The 8,971-nt window shown below is 45.2% G+C and overlaps 1 protein-coding gene across 1 annotated transcript; it reads right to left on the reverse strand.

The window, feature by feature from the left end:
• Nucleotides 1–2,030: 2,030 nt before the first annotated feature.
• On the reverse strand, nucleotides 2,031–7,937 carry tmem170b (transmembrane protein 170B). The gene is made up of 3 exons (XM_023344435.1): nucleotides 6,935–7,937; nucleotides 5,142–5,312; nucleotides 2,031–4,133 (listed from the first exon to the last, which is right to left on the reverse strand). The coding sequence occupies exons 1-3, from the start codon at nucleotides 7,095–7,097 to the stop codon at nucleotides 4,003–4,005; spliced, it is 465 nt and encodes a 154-aa protein (XP_023200203.1). The 5' UTR covers nucleotides 7,098–7,937; the 3' UTR covers nucleotides 2,031–4,002.
• Between the last annotated feature and the right edge of the window lie 1,034 nt (nucleotides 7,938–8,971).

Below are 8,971 nucleotides of genomic sequence, written 5' to 3' on the forward strand. Positions count from 1 at the left end.
AGGAAACGGGGAGCCATTTATAGTTACAGTTAGCAAGCTAAATACTTAGCTTCAAACTAAACATGTAGTTAGCAAGATAAATACTTAGTTAGTGGGCCAAATAGTTAATTAGCAATAATATAATACCAATTAGTAAGCTAAATATTTAGTTTGCAAGTTAGATATTTAATTTGAAGGTAAATATTTAGCTTCTAGCTAAAGTATTTAGCTAGCAGGCTTTTCCTTTGGGATCAATAAAAACTATGTTTATTATAAACACCAAACTCTTTGTGGTCCCAGGTATGAGGAGGAACTGATTTATTCCCGGAAATGTGACTCAGCATCTCAATAGAGAAACATGGAGTAAATATTAGCTGGAAATTAGTTTAAAAACATTTCCTGGTGCTGGTAATTTGGTAGAAAGGCTGTGAAAGTATCTGCAGAGCAAACAATCTTCCTGTGTGAGAAAACTATTGAAAAACAACATTCCAGTCAGAGAGCTGGGAAGGAATTCCCACATTTTCCCGGTCTGAGTAATCAGATTTCCCAGTCGATGCCCGTGGCAGCGTTTCTGTGATTAATGTTCGGATCGGAGGGAAAACATCTTTGTTTCTGCGGCTTAGCTCACCAAACATCCATCAAACACGCAGAAATTCCTCTGCCACATTCTGGCCTCTTATGAAACACTTCCTGCCCGGCCGGGGCCGCCGGCCGCTTATCAGCGCGCCTCAGCCTGGCCTCTGATTGGACCAAAGCCGCCGCCGTCACATGCTGTGTTCGCTGTTAAAGAACAAAATAACAAAAAACACGCTGATAAGTGGCGACCTGCTTTCCCGCGGCCGAGGTCGGGAGCGAAACCCCGGGCGGTCCATTCAGGCCCGAGACCAAAGGTCACATCGGATGTGAGACGCCGCATTTGAGTCCAGAATTACGTCCTCCATGTTTAAAATGGTTTCCGCCCTCCGAACCACGGACAGTTACCGTCCCTTTAAGAGACCATTTATAACCAAACGTCTACTTCCTGTTTCATGTCTTAAGATGTTGCTTCAATATTTCCACATTATATTTTTTCAACCCCACAGCATGACACTGCCACCTCCTTTTACAAGGAGCTTAAACTCCTTAAGCTGCAGAGGTTTATTAAAAATGCGTTTAATGTGGGACTAAAATAAAGCTTTTAATCAAGTTAATTCCAGAGTGTGTAATTAATTAAAATTGAAATTCAAATATCAATAAAACAAGCAACATTTTCACTTCAGAAATTATTTTGCTGCTAAATTAAGGAATAAATTGACACATGACCTCAACAACAAAGATATTTATAGTTTTTAATCTTTTCTTCAGGTTTTTCAACCATCAGAAATGTGGGCTGTGGATGCTGACGTTAGCATTAGCTACGTGTTTAGCACTGATATGCTATCTTAACCTAGCATAGCTTCTCAGGTAGGCTAACTCCTTTTAGCACAACTTGAACAGAGCAATAATCTTTCCTAGCGTCCAATCAGATCGCTTACAAGCAGAAATCAAACCTCAGTGGGCCGAGGGAATTTGATTTTTTTGTCCGATCGTCGCTGTTGTTAGCAGATGTGCGTCTGAATTACGGACGTACCAGAAACACATGAATACAAAGGTTCTGTAAGGATGCACACCAATTAAAAAAATTAATAAATAAAAGTCAAATCTGGTTAATGTTAAATTAGAGCCGAATCAAACTGGATGGTTCAGTTTATTATCATTTTGATAAAGATCTGAAAGCCCAGCGTGACTAACATAATTAAAAGTATTTTATAACACTGGTCAAATTAAACAGATAAGTTTCAGTCAATTTATCGTATTTTTATAAAAATGTCTTCAGATTGTTGTGAAAAAATACATTTAATTTTATTGTTTTTCTACTTTACCTGTAAAAATGATGTTTTCTGGGAGCTGCAGAAGTTTAAAAATCAAACTCAAATTATTAACAGCTTTCATATTGCAAAAGGTTTTTTATTTCAATGACTGTAGTTTTTACAGTACAGATCAGTTTGTACATAAATAGGCAGTAGTTATAAATATCAGAGGTCTGGCTGGTATAAAATTAAAAAAGGGAATATTTTACAGTTTGAACACGGCTTGCTCTTCTCTGTCTCTGGTTGTCTGTCCGTCTGAGCAGAAGGCCTCCTGCAGGTGACCTTTGACCCCTAGCCGTGCCTCAGTCATGGCCGTTCCTGCTGCAGAGGTCGGCAGAACCAGCAGCATCATTCAGAACGTCCTCAGAGAGAGTTCTGGTCAGAACGCTGCAGCACCGGCTGCTGCACAATGGGGCGACGCTGCCCCCTGGTGACCAGAGCCGGTACTGACGGTCCGTTACGTTGCGCAGAGCCAGCAGAACCTCCTCAGATTAAACTCAGAACTGTCTGTAGAGTCCAGATGAAACGGGATGAATAAAGCTTTGGCATTGTGACCTTTGACCCCCGGCGTAACCTGAAGAGCAGCCCGGAACGAGGCAGATTGAACGTAAAAGTTTACAAACGAGTCACTGAGGGAATCGCCTCCAGGAGCCGAGGAGAGAAGTTCTGGTTCTGGGACCCGAACGGGACGACTCTGATCCAGAACCGGACCGGCCCGGAGGAAACGGAACCGTGTTCAGACGGCCTGGGTGACTTGAACAATGGGATGTCTGGAAAATCTGGGATTCATTCACACGTTTCCACGGCAACGGCTCCTTAAACTTCCTGCTTGAAACCATAAAACTTCACAGGATTTTATCTGACAAACCAAGAAGAAGAAAAAGTTTCTTTTGATTGCCACAGATAAAAATCTGTGGCAATCAAAAGTATCCATCCCCCTTTACTCTGATGCCCCTAAATAAATAAATCCAGGTCAGGCGGGAGAATCAGCTGCACATAAATGATAATTAATAAATATTAATTTATTAATTAATAAATTATAGACTGTAGTGAGAAACGGTCCTGGCAGCATCATGCTGTGGGACGAGGAGGCTGGATGGAGCCAAACCCAGAACGATTCTGGAACAAAACCTCAAGAAGACCCTAACAAAAAAAGCATGCCGCACTTTTTAGATTTCTACATTCATTAAACACTGAACACCAACAGACGACTTTCCTTCTATCGGTTCCTGCTTCCACCAGGGGGCGCTGTTTGCTTATAAACTGCAGAAATGGGTTAATGCTGAAGAAGCTTCTGGTCATGTGACGTGCCGCCATATTGTGAGGGGCGTTTGTTGAGACGTACAGGAAATGGGCAGCAGCTCATCAGTTTCACATTAAATCAGTAAAAATCTGCAAAGATGAATAATTTATAAACATCTTTCCTTCTGTATTCAGTAATAAATCCTCCACTGTTCAAATGAATAATAAATAAGACAGTTTGAAGATTAAAAACAAACATTAAAAAAGCTTTGAAAACCTTGTAGCATAGACGTGCAAAACCCCTGACATGGAGTGCTGCTGGTTTTCTGTTCTTTAAATCTAGATATTTTTTTTGTATTTATTCAGCAGGTTTTGTTCATTTCCATCAACGACGATCTCAGCTGTTCATGTAGAGCCAGTTTCACAGCAGACTTGCCCCTCACAACATGGCCGACATCCTGACGTATCAATGTCATGTTGCATCGTATCAGGATGTGTTTCTGATTGGTCGCTGTTGTCCTTGAACTCCAGGAATCTCTGCCCACATCTCCATGACCTGGGACTAAGAACTGGGAGAACTGGGACCAGAACGGGAGAACTGGTCCAGAAGAAGGAACTCCTGCTGACGAACCTTCAGTCTGATCCAGTGTTTGCTGGTTTCTGCTCCTCCTCATGAACATAAAAGTGCTGAAACTTCTTCTCTGATCAGCAGCAGCAGCAGCTGGATTTTGGCACCAGAACCTCAGAACCATGGCTCCCTGATAAGTCTCCATCTGGACCAGGGATGGCTGCAGTAACGCTCCAGAGTCAGCAGGGGGCGCCCTGTGCTGCGGCCAGCATGAGCGCTCCTCCTCCTCGCCCTCGGGTCGGCACCAGGCTCCGCCCCTCGTCCTCACAGCGTGGCCAGGATGCGGGAGAAGGAGATGATGATGGAGAGCGAGGTCTGGCCCGCGCCGAACACCAGAGCCTCCAGCGGCGCCATGCCCTTCCCCGCCACGCGGTACACACCGGCCACCGCCGCGCCTGCAGCGCACACACACACACACGAAGTTCTGATCCAACTCAGTCAGGATGCTGATGATCTCACATAAAAACAAATGTAGCTTTTAAAAGATTTTCTACTTTTTCCTTCCACTCAACTTTCCATTACTATTCCTGGATCCTTATTTTTCCTGCTTTCTGAAAAATCTTTGGTGGATTCATCTGACTCGGTTTCCTTCCCATCAGAACCGACGCTCAGACTCTAATCGGGTCACAGGAAGTTGGACTTCTTCCGACCCAGTTAAAATTCTGCTCCTGTTTCCAGTTTTTCCAACAATCCCAGTTTATCTTTGAGGGTTTTTCTCAGGGAACCATCAGCTCAGAGCGTCATGATGGTTCTGACCCGGTGGAATCTTCAGGACCTTCTGGATTCTACCAGATTCTCCATCCAATCAGAGATGTTTCCGTCTCCTGCTGCTACAGGACTTCCTGTTTTCTGACCAATCAGAGAGCAGAGAGACATGCCCACTCTCTGGTTCTGGAGAAACTGGACCTGAAGGTTTAAAATCCTGAAGTTCTGAAGGCCATCTGAACCGTTCTGTTTGGATCAGAACCAGGTCATCCTCAGGAAACTGAAACCCGGATCTCTGACCTTTTCCCTCCACACTGACATTTCCTTCATCTTCCTCCTCTTCATCACCCCCCCACCCCCCACCCCCCACACACACATTAATAATGGAGAGGCTGAATATTCTGGGATGGAAGGAAGGAAGGAAAAAGGAAAGGAGGGAACAAGGAACCAACTCTTAGAAAATGATGATTAAATTCTTTCTCTAGACTGAACTCTAGAGTCTTCTGGTTTCCATAGCAATACGGGGTCAAAGGTCCTGACATGAACTCAGAAGTTTCTGGATCTCTGTGACGTTTCCTTCCTCTTCCTCCTCTCTACTAATCTCCCTCTGTCTCCCCCTGGTGGCCCTGAACTGAATCACACAGGAAGGGCCTCCTGCAGCCCGCAGCCCCATGCTGCCCCCACCGTGCTTCACTTACTTGTGATGACGGCTCCAGAGAGGGAGGCCAGGAAGCCGACGCTGACCAGAACCAGCGTGATGAGGCGGCCCCACCTGTGGCGCTGCAGCATGACCAACATCAGCAGACCGCCGGCGCCGTGGACGAACAGCGAGGAGAACAGACACCACAGGAAGACCCAGTACCACATCTCTGGAGGAGGAGAGGAAGAACGGGAGGAAGAACAAGAGGAAGAACGAGAGGGAGAACAGGTCAGAACCAAAACAACACCATTTAACATTATCCTGTTTCTAATATCAAGGAGCAGAAATATTATTATACTGGTTACTTTAGAACCAAAGAACGAAGGAAAGTAAAGGAATAAAGGAACAAACTTTTAAAAATGAGGAATAAAATCTAGAACAATATTTTTTTTATAGTTTTCTGTGATGTCACACTTCAGGGAACTTTGCAGCAGACAGCCATCTTGGTAGGTATCTGTAACTAACTCAAGGCAGTTGCTATAGCAACAATAAACAATCCATATTCTCCGTCTCATATGAGTAGATCCCAGCAGCAGAGATTTTGTTCATGTGTCAAGCAGGTCAGTGTACTTCCTGTTTGTTCATCTATGCTTTGCGCTGCGATTGCCTACCAAGATGGTGGTTCACTTCCTGTTCAGACTCATGGGAACTATGTATTGATAAAACTGATGAACAAACTGTTAAAATATTAATATGGTAAATAAATCTCTGGATTCAGTGAAAACTTCTTGACATTAAATATTAAATATGTTTTCCTTTATCGGTCCCTCCAGCGTCTGCGATTGTTTCTGTGACCAAAAGCCGTGATTTTGTGGCGCTAATTTGGAAATATTGTAAGAAATTTTCAGTATTTTTGCTTAAAGTATGACGGTAAATGTGACTTTTTGTTTCTTGACATCAAGTGAACCTGGGACAGCAATGGAGTGAAAGTGAGGATACTGCCACCTACAGGTGGGAGTTAGTCACTTAAATGACTATTTATTTTCTCTTTCTTGGAGAATTGATTTCTAAAAATCTCCAAACGCGCCATGTTTCCTCCAGACCTTACTGGACCGTCTGAGCTCCGGAAGTCTCAGTATTTACATTTATTCTATTCATGGTTTGCTGAAGTGAAACTGCTCCACCGCACATCTCATAAACAGGAAACTGATTTGTTTAAGCTGAAGGCCTGCTGCTTCTTGTTCTTCGCTGGCCGCCTGCCGTGCCTCTGCTCCCAGCGGGCCGCTGCGGCTGGTCGGCCGGAGCGGACCATGCATGCGTGCAGCAGCGGGACTGCAAACTTCTGAGATGCGCTTCTTGCTGAGTCAGCGTCGCACGCTTTGAGTGTTTCTCCACTCAGGATGGAGATGGTGTGAGCACATTTCCGCTTCTGCAATCTTCTGTTTACATGACACCCCAACCATGACTCCACGCTGCAGATGGAGAGCCGGCCTTCCTGCAGATAAAATCGCTGATGCTTCTGCAGCAGCGGATTCATGCAGATGGGAGTCTGCGTCGTTTGATTTAATGCGAAATAAAAAATGATTTGACTCTAATGGCCTCATGTGACCCGGAGCTCAGGTTCCTGTCGGACTCTGCAGACAAAGGGAGGATCAGGAGGTTTTCCATCCCATAATACCTCATGGCATCCCTGGTTTTTACAGACTCCTCCTGGCTCACCGTCCCCTGGTTTATTTTCTGCTTTAAAATGGACGCGGTGCCGCTCGCGGCGGCGCGGCAGGCGGCAGCAGGCGGCGGCCGCGGCGCTCGCTGCCCCCTGCGGCCAGCCGCCCGCCTCCCCGCGGGTCCTACCTGTGAAGTCTTTCAGGGTGGCGCCGTGGACCCAGAGGCTCAGCACCTGCTGCACCGACAGGTTCACGGAATAATCCCGGCTCATGGTTCCGCCGCCGCCGCCGTCGCCCGGGTTGGCAGCCCTCTTTATCGGATAGCTGAACTTGGCTTTGGACGGAGGCATGGAGCAGACCGGGGCGGAGGGGGGGCGGAGCGGCTCGCCTCTACCGGTGCCGCTGCTTCGGCTTGACGTCCGTCTCCGCTGCGGAAAGGGCAGGGCCGCGGGGTGGTCGGTTGGTCCTCGGCGGTGCGGAGGCCATGATGCGGAGCAGCGGCGGCAGGCGGGCGGGCGCACCGACGGTCAGCTCGTCCTACATCGGCTGGTCCCGCTGCATCATCCTTAAAGGGCCAGCAGCCCTCTGACGGATCCGGGCTTCCGCTCTAACATCCGCGCTGCCGTAAACCGCTCTGTGAATGGGACTCGGTGTGCAAGCGCGACGCAAGGACGTAAAAAGCGACGTATCTGACAAATATTAATCAAAACATATCAGAGGGTCAAAATGTAGAATAAATAATGAGCTAAATCCCACACAGACTCTGTAAATCTGCGTTTATTTAATCTGTTCTGATTAACATTTCGCGTTAGCTGCCGCTTTAGCGTTGCCCTTGACGACAGGTAGATGCAGGAGCTCCCTGATTGGCTGCTGAGTCACCATTTTACGGTTCTTTTAGATCTGATGACGTCATTCAGAACAGAAATGAATAAATGTAATTTTTGTAAATTATCGTTGGAATCAACAGAACATTTGGTTTTTGAGTGTGAAGTTAATGTTTGGAAGAGATTTTTTATTTTGAAACGGATCAAATATGGAATTTAAATAAGGAATAAAAAAGTTCAATAGTTGATAAATAATATTACATTGTTTGCCAAATTTTACCTTCATAAATGCTGTTTCACAAAGGCATTAAAAATGAATTTTCAATAATAATAATACAGCCACTGTAATCTTTCTTAGCTCAGAATAAACCCTGGTTTATTTTATTTATGTAGCTGTTCTTTGGTTTATATATTTTGCTATTAATTATAGTTATACCAATTTCTTATACTTCATGTGTTTTAGTAATTAGAGAGGAATATCTAAGATATATTATCTATAAAGAATGGTAAATGTGAACAGGTTGCTGAAAGGGTTTGGTTGGTTTAACAGAGAAACCACAGCAGCTGGAGACGAGCAGATTCTGCAGTTTTGTTTTGTCTTTTTCTTTCTTTAGTTTGTTTTCCCAAAGCGATTCTGTCAATTCAGAAAATTAAAACATTTAATAAAAGATTCAACCTACACATCTTCCACATTTGAACTTTTAGATTCTACCCAGTTTTGCAGATGGATGTAAATAATAATATGTTATTTGAATAAACAGATGAATGAGGCAGATCGGACCGGACCGGACCGGACCGGACCAGTGAAGAGTCCTGCTGTAGAACAGAGTTTCACAGCGTTCTGCTGTTTCTCCTGCAGCCGGTGGGAAGCGGAGAGGAAACCTGGCTGCTACGTAGATCCGTGATGTTCTAGAACATTTCTCTGAGGAGCGACGAGTATTTTAAGAAGAGCTGACCCAGTTCAGACGTACGGGTGCAAAGAAACGTCTGACACCCGACACCGTTTAGATCGACACGGCAGAGTTCAGCTTCAGGTTCTGCTGCTCCGGAGACAGCGTCTGGAAAAACCCAGTCAGAACCCAGAACCTGTTTTAGATGACAGATTATTCAGGATCACAGAAAGAACCGTCCTGAGTTTACAGGCGAGTCTTTAACGAGGAAAACTGTGGGTTCGGTTTTCGCTGCAGGAAACCAGCTGGATGTTTCTGAGGACAGGGAGGATTCTGGGAAACCGCCAGCACTTCGCTTTGCAGAGAAAATTTACTCCTGTTTCAAACCAGATTGACCTCCAGCTCACATCTGCTGACCCCATGACCTTTAACACCTGGTGACCTGAAAACAGGAAGGTTACTTCCTTCCTTTCCTTGTTCCTTTCTTCTTTTCTAGGCTCCTTTCCTCCT

The sequence above is a fragment of the Xiphophorus maculatus genome, chromosome 13 (genome assembly GCF_002775205.1).
Source record: "Xiphophorus maculatus strain JP 163 A chromosome 13, X_maculatus-5.0-male, whole genome shotgun sequence".
Lineage (NCBI taxonomy): Eukaryota > Metazoa > Chordata > Actinopteri > Cyprinodontiformes > Poeciliidae > Xiphophorus > Xiphophorus maculatus.

Coding starts and splice junctions, on each gene's coding strand:
- tmem170b (XM_023344435.1), bottom strand. CDS start 7,097: ATGCCTCCGTCCAAAGCCAAGTTCAGCTATCCGATAAAGAGGGCTGCC. Junction 5,313..6,934: donor CACCCTGAAAGACTTCACAG/GTAGGACCCGCG, acceptor CTCCTCCTCCAG/AGATGTGGTACTGGGTCTTC. Junction 4,134..5,141: donor CTCTGGAGCCGTCATCACAA/GTAAGTGAAGCA, acceptor TGTGCGCTGCAG/GCGCGGCGGTGGCCGGTGTG.